General features: G+C 45.4%; 1 protein-coding gene across 2 annotated transcripts in view; it reads left to right on the top strand.

Moving 5' to 3' along the window:
- LOC144754139 (uncharacterized) overlaps positions 1 to 16,514 on the top strand; it is a 586,760-nt gene that overhangs the window by 499,050 nt on the left and 71,196 nt on the right. For both annotated transcript variants that reach the window (XM_078641717.1, XM_078641718.1), the window contains one exon: positions 11,366 to 11,404. In XM_078641717.1, the coding sequence (XP_078497843.1) occupies positions 11,366 to 11,404 (39 nt within the window). The remainder of the gene's footprint in view (positions 1 to 11,365; positions 11,405 to 16,514) is intronic.

Here is a 16,514-nt window from a genome sequence, read left to right as displayed (position 1 = left end):
CAAAGATGGGCATGCCATGGCCCCACCCCTCCCCCCACAAAATTCCAGTCTTTCTGACCCCGTGCGGGCAGAAAGCACCCTAGACACCAGGAATTATATTTTTTTGTATAGGCCCGTGGTAGGGTCTGCCAAGAATGGGCATGCAAATGCCCCCACCCTACCCCCAGAGAAAACTAAAGACTTGCTGCCCCGCCAGGAGGAAGATAGGGCAATAAGCCCACTAAGCACCAGGGATTCTTTTTTTATATATAGGTAGGGGTTGCCCCCCAAAATATTATAGTCTTTCTGCCACCCCCTCGGAGGCAGATAGGGCAATAGCCCCCTATCTGCCTCCCTGGGGGTGGGACTGAAAGCCCACTACCCACCAGGGATTTTTTCCCCCCAAATTTTGGGGTGGCCAAGAATGGGCATGCCAATGCCTCCTCCCAAAAAAAAAGATGCCACAGCCTTTATGCCCCCCCCAGGATGCATATGGGGGCAGTAGCCCCTATTCTGCCTCCCAGGGCAGCAGACAGTCCACTAGGTGTCAGCGATTATGTTGGCTTTTCTCTTAGTAGGGGTGGGGGCTTCCCAGAACGGGCATCCCAATGTCCCCCCCCCCAAAAGAATAGCCACAGTCTTTCATTGGGGCAATAGCATTCTATATCCCCCGCCCCAGGGCGGCAGAAAGACCACTAAACACTACATTTTCTTCAGGATGTGCCTACCTGTGGATTTTGGGCCCTAGTGCAGCCGGCACATAGGGAAACCTATAAAACCTGTGCAATTCTGAAAACTAGACACCAAGGGGAATCCAGGATGGGGTGACTTGTGTGCCTCTCACCAGGTTCTGTTATGTCAGCCCGGTGATACCACAACTTTCCCACACAAAAATGTGTGGAAAAAGTGATTTTTTTTCAGCTAAATTTGACGTTTGCGGGGGATTCTGGTAAGAAAACATTGGGGGATCAATGCAAGCTATACCTCCCTGAAATACCCCGAGTGTCTAGTTTTCAGAAAAGTGTGGGTTTGGTAGTTTTCCCTAGCTGACCACTGAGCACGGGGCCAAATACCCAGGTGACCCCGTCTTGCAAAACCAGCTCGTTTTGTGATAGGCAATTTTGATGTCACCTCAATTCGTTTTCGGCCCTTGCCTGTCACGGATACTTGTGCCTTCCACGCGAGTGAGGCACCATGTTTATCGGTAGACCTAGAGGAACACTGGGTGGTAGGAAATTTGTGTCAGCCCAGTGATGCCACAACTTTCCCACACAAAAATTTGTGGAAAAAGTGTTTTTACCAGCTAAATTTGAGATTTACAGGGGATTCTCAATAAGAAAACATTGGTGGATCCATGGAAGCCATACCTCACTGGAATTCCCCGGATGTCTAGTTTTTATAACAGTGTGGGTTTGGTAAGTTTCCCTGGGTGTCTAACGAACACGGGGCCAAAAATGCAGTTGACCCCCCTTGCAAAACCAGGTTGTTTTGTGATAGGCAGGTTTGATTTCGCCTCAATACGTTTTGGACCCTTGCCTGTCGTGGGTACTAGGGCCCCCCACACGAGTGAGGCACCATTTTTATTGGAAGACCCGGGGAAATGCTGGGTGGTAGGAAATTTGTGTCAGCCCGGTGATGCCACAACTTTCCCACACCGAAATGTCTGAAAAGAGTTATTTTTTCAATTACATTTGAGGTTTGTAGGGGATTCTGGGTAAGAAAACATTGGGGGATCCATGCAAGCCATACTTCCCTGGCATCCCCAGTATGTCTAGTTTTCAAAAATGTTTGCTAGGTTTCCCGAGGTGCCGTCAGAGATAGGATTAAAAAACTACAGCTAGGCAGTTAGTAAAAAAGAGTCATTTTTCCATGTGAAAACGTGAAGTGTCCACCTTACGATTTGGTCTGTTTCCTGTCGCGGGCACTATGCCTACCCACAGAAGTGAGGCACAATTTTTCTCGAAAGACTTTGGGGATCACCGAGTGGGTGTAATTTTGTGGATCCACGCTGATTCCAGAACTTTCCACCACAGAAATGGGAGGAAATTGTGGGTTTTTTGACAATTTTTCAGGTTTGTAAGGGATTCTGGGTAACAGAACCTGGTGTGAATCAGTCAAGTCACCCCGTCCTGTCACCCCGTCCTGGATTCCCCTCGGTGTCTAATTTTCAGAAATGTATAGGTTTTCCAGATTTCCTTAGGTGCCGGCAGAGCTAGGGTTCACAAACGACAGCTAGGCACTCTGCAAAAAAAGGGTCATTTTTCACTGTGAAAATGTGGTGTGTCCAACTTGCGTGTTGGGCCGTTCCCTGGCACGGGCACTAGGTCTAACCATCAAGTGAGGTACCATTTTTCTCTGAAGACTTTGGGGAACGCAGAGTGGGTACAATTCTGTGGATCCACACAGATTCCAGATATTTACACCACAGAAATGTGAGGAAAATTCGTTTTTTTGACAATTTTTCAGGTTTGCAAGGGATTCTGGGTAATAGAACCTGGTGAGAGCCAGTCAAGCCACCCCATCCTGGATTCCCCTGCGTGTCTAGGTTTGAAAAATGGTTAAGTTTGCTAGGTTTTCCTAGGTGGCGGCAGATCTAGTGTTCAAAAACTACAGCTAGGCACTTTGCCAAAAAAGGGTCATTTTTCAATGAGAACATGTGGTGTGTCCACCTTGCGTTTTTGACCGTTTCCTGTCACGGGCGCTAGACCTAACCACACAAGTGAGGTGCCATTTTTCTCAGAAGCCTTTGGGGAACGCGGGGTGTGTAGAATTTTTTGGATCCATGCAGATTCCAGAACTTTCCACCACAGAAATGTGAGGAAAATTTGGTTTTTCTGGACACATTTGTCAGGTTTGCAACGGATTCTGGGTAACAGAACCTGGTGAGAGCCAGTCAAGTCACCCCATCTGGGATTCCCCTGTATAGGTTTGCTAGATTTCCTTAGGTGTTGGCAGAGCTAGGGTTCAAAAACTACAGCTAAGCACTTTGCAAAACAAGCGCAATTTTCACTGTGAAAATGTGGCGTGTCCCTGTTGCGCTTTGGCCCATTTCCTGTTGCAGAAACTAGGCCTACCCACACAAGTGAGGTACCATTGTTCTCGGAAGACTTTGGAAGACGCAGGGTGGGTGGAATTTTGTGGATCCACACAGATTCCAGAACTTTCCACCACAGAAATGTGAGGAACATGAGTTTTTGTTTGACATTTTTTTAGGTTGCAAGGGATTCTGGGTAACAGAACCTGATGAGAGCCAGTCAAGTCACCCCATTCTGGATTTCCCGGGGTGTCTAGTTTTCACAAATGTATAGGTTTGCTAGGTTTCTCTAGGTGCAGGCAGAGCTAGGGTTCAAAAACTACAGCTAGGCACTTTGCAAAAATAGGATAATTTTTTATTGTGAAAATGTGGTGTGTCCACGTTGCGTTTTGAGCCGTTTCCTGTCATGGGCATAAGGCCTACCTACACAAGTGGGGTACCATTTTTATTAGGAGACTTAGGGATATACAGTATTGTAGAGCAATTGTATTACCTATTGATTTTCGATGCATTTCTGCCTTCCAAATAAAAGACAATGTGTAAAAAATAAGTCATTTTGAAAAATGACCTGTAATTCTCATGCTAGTATGGGTACTCTCAATTTCGGAAATGTGCACATATCTACTGTTTATAAACTCCATATTTTGTTCCCATTTCAGAAATACATAGGTGTCTTTCATACTGATTTTTCTATGTATACATTTTCCTAAAATAATTTCTATTTACTCAGTACATAATAAAAAAACCATTGCAAGACGCTGCTCAGTTATTGGCTCTGGGTTCATCAGGTTCTTGGTGAACCTACAAGTCCTATATATCCCCAAAGCCAGAAAGGTTCAGCTAATGTAAAGGTGTATTGCTTTCAAACAGCTGTCATAATTAGAAGAAGTGACAGGTGAAAACGTTGACACAAATGGCAGTTTTTTTCAACTAATTTTCAATTTTGCCTATATTTAACTGTTAGTTTCTATGAAGAAACTTTGAAGGGATCTACACAAATGACCCCTTGCTCAATTCATAATTGTGTCTACTTTTCTAAAATGTTTAGCTTTTCAGGATCCATTATTGCTTTCATACCCATTTCTACCATTAACTGGAAGTAAGTTGAAATGGAAGTAAGTTGAAAGTACGGAAAATAGCAAAAAATAGGCTATGTCCCAGCAAAATGCCCAAACTGTGTAAACAAATGTGGTTTTCTCACAAAAGTAACTTGTCCCTGAAAGCTGGGAAGATGGTGATTTCAGCACCACAACCCTTTGTTTGATACCATTTGCAGGGAAAAAACAGATGCTTTCATCTGTAGCCCTGTTTTCCCATGTGTCCCAAAAAAACAATCATTTAGCTGTATTGTGGCTAATTCATGGATCCCCTCGAGGGGAATCCACAAACCCTAGGTACCTTTACAGTCCCCAAGATGTCGGGAAAGAAGGACGCAAATTTGGCGTGGATACCTCATGTGGTCAAAAAGTTACAGAGGCCTAAGCGCAAACAATCCCAAATAGCCAAAAAAAGGCTAAGCACAGGGGGACACCTAGCAGCGAAGGGGTTAAGATCAATCTTGCCTCAGCGTACCACCGAGTTCTGATGAGTCTCACCACTACACAGCTTTTAATTCCTCTTTTAGTTCATTTCAGTACTGTAGAATGCCTTTCGGGCTTGCTTCGTCAGCCTCAGTTTTTCAACGAATAATGCAGACGATTGTAAAGGGTGTTGACATCTTTCAGGATGATGTTCTTATTTTCTCAAAACATTTGGAAGAACATGAAAATACGTTGAAGACTGTGCTCCACATTTTTGTGGAAAAGGAGATTGTTGTAAAAAAAGAATAAGTGTGAATTTTGGAAGTAAGAAATTGCATTTTTGGGGCATTTGGTCGCTGTTAAAGGTGTCATTCCTAGGTCTGGTCTGGTGAAGGCAGTTGTCGAGTATCCATGTCCAAAGAACGAGGATGAATTACGCTCCTTTTTGGAGTTGTGTGAGGTTTACTCATGTTTTATTCCAGACTATGCCAGTAAAATGACGGTTCTCACCAATATGTTAAGGGCTAATGTTACTTTTCAGTTGAATATAACTTGTCAAGAGACGTTCAACATGATCAAGTTTGAGATGATTAATGCTAAAACCCTCAGCGCGTATGACCCGGGTGTACCTTGCACCAAAACTGTTGATGCTAGCAACTATCGGTTGGGTGCAGTTTTGACTCAACACTTGAGAGGGAGTGAAGTCACTCTCAGTTATGCTTCCAGAATGCTGCATGATCCTAAATTGAACTACTCAGTGATTGAAAAGGAGCTATTGGTTTGCTATTGGGAATGTGAAAAGTTCAGGACTTATGTTTGGGCAGGAAATTTGTCATTCCAACAGACCATAAGCCCCTTATATATATCCTGGGGGTAAGCAATTTACGTATGCTACGCCACGCATTGCACTTCTCACCACTAAATTTCTGCAGTATGATTTGGTGGGGAAACACATTCCGGGTAAGGAAAATGTCCAAGCTGATTGGTTGTCCAGACTTCCCATTAAAGATGATGATGTACTTGTTGTGGAAGAAGACAAGGAGGATTGTTTTATCGCTTCCGTAGTTGCTCTGGAAAATAAAGCTTGTAGTGATAGTGAGTGGAAAAAGGCAATGTCTGAGGACCCTTCTCTGGGAAAAGTTAAAGAATTTATTGTGAATGGCTGGCCCAGCGAGAGATGTGTGTCTCCTGATCTTCAACCATTCTGCACACTTGCTGATGAGCTGTCCATTGAAGATGGCATCATTATGAGAGATGGAAGGTGTATTCCTCCATTGTTAGAAATGGGATCCCTGGCTGGCCAGGGCTTGCGCCAAAGTCAGTCAGAGACCACCACTTCCACGTCAGGGCAAGGGAGTTACACACCAAGATAACCCCTGCTAACCCCTTTGGTAACGTAGCACGAGCAGTAAGGCTAAACTTGGAGGCAATGTGAGTTAAGTGTTTGCGCGCGCACCCAGCAACAACACCCAAGGGCCACCACAAAGGAAACTCCACACAAGGTTATGTATAAAAATAGCCTTTGTATTACACCAAAACACATTAGATAAAAACACACACATTACAATGTGCCAACAGGCACGGGCAGAATTTACAGGGGATATGTACAAGACAGGGCCACCTGGACCACTGTCAGGAATCAGCACTTTTAGAACAAGAAATACTGTTAGAAATTACACATGATGCATTCAGAGGTGTACGGAAGGAAAACACATGATGCATAAACAACACATTCAGTGGTGTAAAAACAAGGCACATGACACATAAAAACACATTCAGAGGTGCAAGGAAGGAAAACACATGATGCCTGAAAACATTCAGAGGTGTAAGAACAATTGCGCAGCACTCACATAAGTCAACACCTGTGACTGTACCCAGGCCAACTGGCCTTGTTGGGGCTAGGACGCCCTGTATCCCAAAGTCAGGGTGGGCCTACACGTAGAAGCTGCCCACTAGGTGCTGGGCAGCTGTAGCAACACTGGTGGGGACAACGTTGGAGCCTCACAGGCTCTGGAAAAAGCACTCGTGTCCCCCTGAGCCTCTCGTGGGCTCTAAAACAACTGTGGGGCCCTGGAGCCTCTCTCTGGGCTCGAACTACTAATGCCCCCTGAGCCTTTCAGGCTCGAAACGCAATGTGGGCTGTGAGCCTCTTGGGCTTGGGATAACACAACTGTGCCCCCTGAGCCTCTCGTGGGCTCTCAAAGATAACTGTGGCCTTTTCCGTTGGAGTCCCTCTCGGGGGACTCTTACCCAATATGCCCCCTAGGAGCCTCTCAGAGCTCCAAAGAACAATGCTGCCCACAACAGAGGAGCCCCGCTCGGGGGGGGGGGGCTCGAATTCAAAGTGAGGCCACACGGGCCTCAAACAGAATGGCCCTCGCACTGGAGGGGAGGGCGGGCACCGGCAATGTGCACCGACGCCCAACTCTCCTCTACACCGCACCGGCCCCACTCACTGGATCTGGCGCAGGGGCTCCTTTCGTCTCGGGACCTCGCTGGACGGCTCTCCTGCTGCGGGGCTCTGTGCGGCGGGCGGGGCTCTCCCTTCCAGACGGGAGCCTCGCTGCCGACCGTACTCCTTCCTCTGGCACTTCTCCTCTGTCAGGCGGCGAAGCGGTGAGGCGGGACTTCCGCTTTTGCACAGCAGTCCTTCCGGGTCGCCGCGGGCAGCGCAGCGGCCTTCCCCCAGCACACACAGGTGGCGCTTTGACCTAATGAGGGGTGGGCACCCTCGAGGCAGCAATCCAGTGGGGCAATGCCGGGTGGGCACCGGCTGTGAACAATAAAGCGCTCCCAAGCGCTAGCAGAAAATAAAAGCGCTCCCAGCGCTATAAGTAAAATACAGCGCTCTCAAGCTGGGACACAGTGAAAGTACGCAGAAACCAAAAATCACCATCACCTGGTCACCATTAAAAGCAAAAAGTTTAGGGGTGAACCTGCCAGAAGGGCCAAGTCCAACATCGATTTAATGTCCATGTCAAACTAGTTGACGGTGTTCATGATGGACATTTAGGGGCCACAATGACGAAGAGACGTGTCAATATTGCACTATTAGTGGCCTTCAATGGATAGAGACATTGAGTCCAAAGTCAAAGAGTGTGTCGTCTGTTCTGGAGCTGAGAAGGGATACAAAGTTGCCACACCACCTTTACAGACTATTCCATTTTTAGAAAAGCCTTGGCTTAAGGTGGGTATTGATTTAATGTAATGTTCTTCCTCATCACTTACGCTTAGCGTTTGTCTGATGGATTTTCACAGCAAGTGGTTGGAAGTCTCTTTTGAGCTTCCCCTACTGCGAATAGTGCCATTATGTTCTTAAAAGAGATTTTTATAAGAGAGGGATTTCTGGAAGTGCTTGCCTCAGACAATGTAGTGCAGTTTGTTAATCAAGGTATGGGAGTGTTTCTACTTGAATCTGGTGTTAAGCATTTGAGAAGCTTTGTTGGACATCCTCAAATGAATGGATTGGTCGAAAGGATGAACAGGGTTGTTGTGGAGTGCATTAAGTGGACAAAACAACATGGATACAATGTGGAGGCTGCTGTCAGATCCATGTTGTTGTTTTACCGCACTACACCCCACTCCCTTACTAAAATCGCACCTTTTGTGTCTCTGCCCACGTCCGCCTTACACCCGGCTTGTCTTTTAAGAACTGTTCATGATAAAGTGTCATGCTGGGTGGACCAAGTTGTGTTGGAATTTACGGTTGAAGCAGAAAAAGAAAAAATGTGTATTAGTTATGATCATAAAAATTCTTTAAAACCTGTTGCATTTTTCCCTGGTGAAATGGTTCCCATCAGAAATCCCAATTCTGTTAAAAAAGGAGGTGCAGCATTTGGTGATCCTGTGTGTGTTGAGAAAGTGTATGGTGGTGCTGTTATGGTACGTGGCCGCATTGGTGGAATGTTAGCAAAGTGGTGAAGGTTTCTAGAACAACCAATCAGGTCACTGAACCCTCAAACCGTGCCAGGTGTGAGGTTGAGGTATTTCCTCCCTCTTCAGGTGAACATGGTTCTAGTGTGGTACCAAGGAGGTTGTGTTCTGAGAGACGGGCACCTTGGAAAATAAGATGATTTTCCTACACTACTAATGTGTTTACAATGTTTTTTTGTACTTTCAATGCAATTGTAAGTCTTCTTTGTACTTCTTGTTTACCTTTTAGAGTTCTTCTTTCTGGGGGTTCAGGGTTTTGCTTTCTTCTTTTAGGCTCTCTCTTTTTGTGTTTTGCTTTTAAAATAAAAAGAGGTAATATGTTGTGCTTAGCAATGCTTGTTATGTGTACTTGGTAGAACCCCCATGCACTGCTGTGGTGCTCTCGTGCGTGCGGGATTGTATGTTTGACAGTTGGTGGCTTTCGGTTGGTGTGAGAGCAGCGGAGGCTCGATGAACCTACAATAAACACATACAACTGTGTTAACTCACTGTGTCCTGCCTTCAGTACGAATGTGGACACTACAAATTGTTTAATACGTTTAAGCTAGAAACAAATTATTGTGTATTAACCTGCACAATATGCAGCAGTTGATGGATTATGTGGCAAACGCCACTGCTGTAAAACCGCGTAATTCCAGTGTCCATGGGCGTAGTCTGCTGTCCATGAATCACCGGGAGTCCAGTCTCAGCCCAAGAGGTCACCAGAAACAGACTGCGCATGCGCAGGCTGAGATCTCTGACTTTCCGCCATGATCTGATTCACAGTGCAGTGGCAGCAAATAGCCCAGAAATATATAGTTGTTCTTCGCGCAACTTCTCTGTGCACACTAGTCTTGTAAATCTGGCACACACTAAAAATGTCAGAGGATTCCATATATTGAGTAGAAACGCCTCACTCTGGTGCAGTTATGAAGGACTTAGAACTGCAACTGTACACCACTCTGTCTTCTAGAGGTACCTACAGCTGTGATGTACCAGAGGCAGGGCACTAATAATTTGCTCTTCCCTCTAGAGGTAGGCTGGAGAAGTGTAGCCCTAGTCTTCTCTTCATTCTAATGAGAGGAAGAAATAACTGCACTCAAGTACTGCTCTGTCACCTATTGGAAGGAGGGAGAACTGCAACTTGGGCACACGCTGAACTCTAGACGGAGACCCACAGCTATTTCATTATCTGTAATGTATTGGAAAGAGAAAACACTGTTGTTCTACAACCGCCCTGTCCCCAGTGGACAGAAGCAACCACTGCAGTCTCTGCCCTCTGGTGGCAAGACACAGTGGTGTTACAAACATGAGAGGGACCCCCTATAAATTACATTGAGCCCTCCCCCAAAGTTCGGGACCCAGTCAGGAGTTCTCAGGCCCGCCCATGCACTGTGCTGGATGGGGGCCCCTAGAGCTCCGGACCACCCTGCACTGCACAAATGGAGTTTTTTTAAAATAACTTTTGTGCAGGGCTTGTGGGCAGAGAAAGCAGAAAGAAATGCTGCTCAGCCAGGTACTGCCCTCTAGAGGGAGCCCTACAGATACAACGTGATCACCTCCGTAACGGAAGGAGGAAGGCTCTTACACAGCCGAGCAGCAGAAGGACATAAGAAGCCAGGGCAAAACTCATGGAATTCCCAAAGCTCTGTGATTTTAGGTCACTTTCTTAGGTATGCATGGATAAAGTGCAAAACACTTTTGAGACACCAGCTGGAGATGGGATGGCGTAGCACGTCATGCTGAGAGATATTTCCTGCTTGAACCAGTCTCCTGATGATATTTTGTGAAACGTTGTTTGTGAGGGACATTGTAAGCACAAAAAAGTGAAGCACAATACCAGTGAGTCAGATTCCTCTATTAAAGGATATTTTTGTTTCATAATTTCTTCAAACTACTCAACTTACCATAGCCCTTTGGCCTCAATTTTGTTCACATTAGGAGTTTTGTTGGATTAGGTTTGTGCCTGCACATCTGCTCCCTCTGGTCACAGGTTCGAGCCCACCTATAAAGATGTATTGCTCTCATAGGTGCTGGAAGTAGGGGTACAGGGGGGGTGTCGCAGCATCCTCAAAATACACAATGTGGGATTTCAGAAGATGAGTGACACTAAACATGCCTTTAGATATTGTTTGAATCTTGTTACATTTACTGTGCATTTAAAGCTAGAGGGCAAAGGTCAGGCTCTGCCTTCTCACAAAACGGTGCCTATTCTTTCAAAATGGAGATTGTTGATACTTCTCGTTCTCTGACTGCAAACTGAGAGAATATTGTAAAGTCAAGCAAGTGACAGCATTGCTGGGGTACAGAGACTGTGAAAAGAAAGGTTGTAGTATGTCATCTTTTAAAACAACACAAGTTAAATCTCTGTAAATTAACTGTACTAATATTTCCAAATATATCAGCATTTAGGAAAGGACGAATGAAGCACAGTTTTTGTACTTCTGATATATAACGGAAACAAATGTTGTAATAGGATTAAAACAAATTAACAGACTTTCCTTGCTCATAGTCATAGGCACATGATAAATATTTGCAGAGACCCAATTTCCATACATTTTTATGGGTACACCCTATAGATTTATCAGCAACTGAATGCCTGTGGAATTTTAGTTATTATTTAAATGGAAAATGTGCTCTCTGTAAACACCAGTGTGCTGCAACACAATGCGTAAATAATATATTTTCAATCAGTGTCCCCCCACAGCCCCCCCCACAATGCACTGCCAGCTACATACCACACCATTACCACTTTGCTGCTGAGTAGGAGTGGCTCATTTATCTATCATTGTTCTTTCTGATATGCTGGGGTTTGCCATTATCCCTAGTACTTCAGTGATGTAACACTGATGGCAACCCCCACCAGGAACATTGTTCCAGCTCCCCTGAATGTTCTAATCATAACTTTTTGTCTCCACAGTTGGACAAACCTCACCAGATACCACAACTGCAGCTGCCAGTAAGTTAAGCCTCTTATGCCTTTCATTTCTCTACATTTCTACTTCTTTTAGACACATTTCTTGAAGTCTTTACAAACACACCTAGGCGCTGGTTCATTGAACACCTTCCCTTCATTTCTAGCGCCTTGAAACAAATCAGGCATCTCCTTTCTCAGGGCTCAGCTTTTAGACCCTTTTACCTTCCTGCTTCTCCATCACCCACCCCCTTGCTGTCATATTTATGTACTCCACTAGACCAATCAGCACCCTCCAAACAGACTTTATCCTAATCCAAATGCCACTAAATATTTTTTATGTTTAAGAATCATCCATCCGAGGTTGCACCATCTAAAGAAAGACACACCATGGAATGCAGGTCTGTGCCCCTGACCTTTAACACCAAGATGGAGTTAGCCTAAGTCTGGTGACCTGCAGCCCCTCCCCCCTTTAATGGAAAAGAGAAGATGTCTCTACTCCAAGTCTGCCTAGTAGTAGCCCATTCTTTATGTTTAGTATTCTGTGGTCTTTGCTGCACCCACTTGTGCCTGGGTTGTGCCCTCAAGCCCAGAAATGACTAGATCAAAGGAATGAAGGGATGCTGCTGACACTAATTAAAAACTAGCATAATGTCTTCTATATATTGTTCCTCTCATTGGTGCAAAGCAACAGGCAAAGTAAACACCTAGTCCAGTTATATATTGTATATTATGTAAGTTATGCACCTTAAGCTATCATGAATGTATACATTGTCCCTGCTTAAGTAACATAAACGCTTATCGGTAGAAAAGTAGAATGGTACTTAGTCTGAGCAAATGCTCCTCTTGACTTCCCCTGGAGGTGAGGCAAAAGGTGCACTACACAGCCAACACGTGTTTCGCCCTTCTAATGCACACAGACTTGGGGCTTCCTTAGGGTTACGGCAATAATCAACACATATATAAGGTAAACAGTGGTCACACTAGTGTCACTGGAATTGTGCTAATCAACTTATATAATTGTCTCATTAATGAGATAGTGCACAAAGCATGAGATAAGCTATTTTTAGAGCTGAAAAAATAATTTTAAAGTGAAAAAAACATACTGATCATAATTAGAAATGGAGAGCAAGGAATTCTAAAGGAAAAATGCAGTAGATTCTTGAGTAAAGTTTTCTACTAGAACTGAGTTCTTCCAGAGTACTAAACCCAGAAGGAGTTTCTCTATAGTAATCCCTCTCATAGTACTGGAGGGGATCTACTGCTAAAATGAGGGCAGTGCGTAAATGAAGTATAAACTCAGATTTGAGTGGGCAGTAACAATAGCGAAGTGTTTATGGACAACTGTAATTGCGGGTATTACACAAATTATTATACAAAACAGGATATTGTACAAAGTATTATACAAAAACAGGTTTGAATCAAATTCATTAGGGTAAGTGGCAGAGCGTGGAAAACCGTGAGTGGTGCTTGGATAAAGAGGTTGGAGGTCCCCAACTAGGTTTGGCAAGATTTGGAGGAGGGTTGAGTTTTGGGGTTAGGGATATATCACAGAAAGTTGTCTAGTTAGACCTATAGCCAATATTACTTTTGGGGTATAGTTGGAATGTTGTTTTATTTTCAAGAATATGGGAGACAATGAAACTTCTAAAGATAGAGGTGATGGGAAGACAAGAGAAGGAAGGTCCAAGTATTGTCTGTGAGAGAAGCCCCTAAATTGGCACTGCTTTGGGAGATAAGCAATCGTCTATTATTTTTACCTGTATCAGGGCTAAATGAGATACAAGAATGGTGATATAGGGTAAAAATTATTTGTGCCCCTGTAGAGAAATGTTGGATAAGGGTTGCAGTGATCACAGACAGGATCTGGGTCCTAATTTATTATTATAAGGCAGATGTGCCAGTGGTGAGGCACACCTGTTGGGAATAGTACAATTACTTTACCTTAATTCTCTCAAATAGAAAAGCCTTAAAACATAAAAAGAATTCCATTAAAGGTCTTGCAGACTAGTCAGATTTTGAATTACCTATAAGAGAGTAGGCCAAAATAATCAGAGGAAGCCATCTCGTGGACAGGTCAGTTTGCAGTAAATGGTCACCAGGTGGTCTGGAAGCCAATACGACGAAACTGACAATAAAACCATACTTCCAGACAGGAGATTGACCGGCGGAAGCGCAAAGCATTCTCGTCACGGTGACATGATGGGGCATGCTTTAATCGACTCCTGCATAAATATATTGGGGGGAGAAAGAAAAACAGGGTTGAAGAACACTAGACCACTCTCTCTCTTTAATGACCAGGAACTGACTCGCCTGTGTCTAGTGGTACGACCAGGAAAAAACCCACCTGTTCCTAACCTGAGCTCTGGACTGCCCTCTGTATTTAATGACCAGGAAAGGACCGACTTTCCCTTGTGGCACGAACTCTACACCACCCTCTCTCTTTGACCATAAAAGGACACACCTGTCCCTAGTGGCACGACCTCTGCACCACCCTCTCTCTTTGACCAGTAAAGGACACACCTGTCCCTAGTGGCACAACCTCTGCACCACCCTCTCTCTTTGACCAGTAAAGGACACACCTGTCCCTAGTGGCACGACCTCTGCACCACCCTCTCTCTTTGACCAGTAAAGGACACACCAGTCCCTAGGGGCACGAGCTCTGTACCCCCCTCTCTCTTTGACCAGTAAAGGATGTACCTAACACCAGCGGCACAACCTCTGCACTGCGCTATCTCTTAAAAAAGGACAGGAAAGGCCCCACCTGTCTCTAGCCTGGAGCCCTATAATCCCTCCATTTCTAGCAACCATGTAAAGACCATGCAAATCCTAGAAACCTGGGGCTATATAACCCTACTTTTAAGGATCAGGAATAATAAAATCTCCTGCAACCAGTGGCCAGGAGCTATTGACTCTCTCTCAGTCTAAGGGCCAGCACTGGACCAGCTTGACCCTAGTGATATATATATCTCAGCATCTCCTTATCGACTAATGACCAGGGCACTGCCTTGTGACAAGGAGCCATGTAAACACCAGAAGCTAGACCTTTCTGACACCCTCTCTCTATATCTAATGTACAGGACTGGACTCACCAGCCCTTAGTGGTGATTGTAGGGGGGCTGTGTCACCCGTAGCTTTATACTTGGACAGAGCAGCCTATCTTCAGCAAACTAGACCTGAAATAGACACTTGAGTCAGTGCAAAGGAATCTCTCTATGCAAGTCAGTTTAGTGTACAGACATCTTACTGCTGTCTCTGCTTGATATACTGTGTACTGCTAGCTGCTGAGAAATGCTCCCTTTAGTTGGCTCTTTTCTAGCTTGACCACTGTGCTCTCTCCTACTGCAAGGGTCATATTTCTGGTGGTGCTCCCTTCTCTTAGATTTGCTCCTGCCAGATGGTAGTGGTCCAGTCTGGTACCTGTGGTCACCTTGGTTGGCTATGCTCTCTACTGCTGCCCACCCCCTCTGGCTGCTTGTTCTCTAGCCTTCTGTGCCCCAGTCAGAAGGCTGTGGTTCAGTTCTATGTGCTTGGCTGCGCTCCCTTCTGCTGCCTAACCTATTGTGCTCTATTTGTTGTGCTGTAGTCAGATGGCTGTGGTTCTGTTCTTGTTTCTTTGCTGTGCTCCCTGCTGCTGTACACCCTCTCATGCTATATTCTGCTGTGGTTGTGCTCTCTTTCCCTGGCTGTACAACATGTTAGTTTCTTTGATCAAAATTGCTATTCATGAGCCTAAATTTGTGTCTGCTCCATCATACTGGCTATGCTCCCAGATGCTAGATTCTCTGCCTGCTTATTCTGTGCCTTGCAAGAGGCTCTGTTCCATCTGGGCATCTCTGCTCACTGCTGTTTCCTCAGTGACATTCTGCTGGTTGTGCTTCCATCCGCTGGCTCCAGTCCCTTTAAGCAACTATGCTCCCTTCTGGTAACTGGGTTATTTGAAGACATTGGGGTTCCCTTTAGATGTCACTGCTTCAGCAGGCAGGTTGTGCTCCCTCTGTCATCTTTACTTACTGCTGCTGAGCAGCTCCTACCTGCTGCCTATGCTCTCTCGGCTGGCTGCTGTCCCCTCAGACCATGCAGCTAGCTGTCTCTTATAATTCCACTTGAATGCTGTACATCTTACATCATCATGTCCCCTCGTTCTGCTTGGTGCTTTGCCCATTTCAGCTCACATCCAGCCTGTTGCCACTCGGGCTGTGTTTATGCATGCTGGTGGTTTTTCCTTTAAAAATGAAATTACATTTAATACTTGATGGAAATAACCTCCAAAAACTGTCTAATTCTTGTGCATTAGCAACACCAACACCAGCTGCCACAACAGCAGTAACAACCGCAGCAACAACAGCCACCACTACAGCTGACACTACAGCAGCAACAACAGCTGCCACAACAGCTGCCACTACAGCAGCAACAACATTCGCCACAACAGCTGCCACTACAGCACCAACAACAGTAGCTACTACAGAAGCCACAACAGCATCAACAATGGCTGCAACAACAGCAGCAACAACGGCAGCTACAAAAGCAGTAACAACGGCTACAACAACAGCAAAAACTACAGTCGCTACAACAGCTGCCACTTTAGCAGCTACAATGGTTGGTACAACTGCAGCAACAACAGCTGCCACTACAGCCCCAACAACAGTCGCCACATCAGCTGCCACTACAGCAGCAACAGCCGCTGGTACAACAGCAGCAAAGACAGCTGATACAACAGCAACAACTGCTGTCACTACAGCAGCTACAACAGCTGGTACAACTGCAGCAACAACAGCCATCACTAGAGCTGCCACTACAGAACCAACAACAGTAGCTACCACTGCAGCCACAACAGCAATAACAACAATAGCCACAACTGCAGCCACAACAGCAGCAACAACAGATACAACAACAGCCCCAACAACAGGTGAAACTACAGCTGCCAAAACAGCAGCAACAACGGCTGCTACAACAGCAGCAACAACCGCTGGTACAACAGCAGTAACAACAGCCATCACTACAGCTGCCACTACAGAACCAACAACAGTAGCTACCACTGCAACCACAACAGAAATAACAACAATAGCCACAACTGCAGCCACAACAGCAGAAACAACAGATACAACAACAGCCCCAACAACAGGTGAAACTACAGCTGCCACTACAGTAGCAA

The sequence above is a fragment of the Lissotriton helveticus genome, chromosome 5_1 (genome assembly GCF_964261635.1).
Source record: "Lissotriton helveticus chromosome 5_1, aLisHel1.1, whole genome shotgun sequence".
NCBI classification, from domain to species: Eukaryota; Metazoa; Chordata; class Amphibia; order Caudata; family Salamandridae; genus Lissotriton; species Lissotriton helveticus.
Note: the sequence above shows the minus strand (reverse complement) of the source record. Positions and strands in the feature narration are given on the sequence as shown.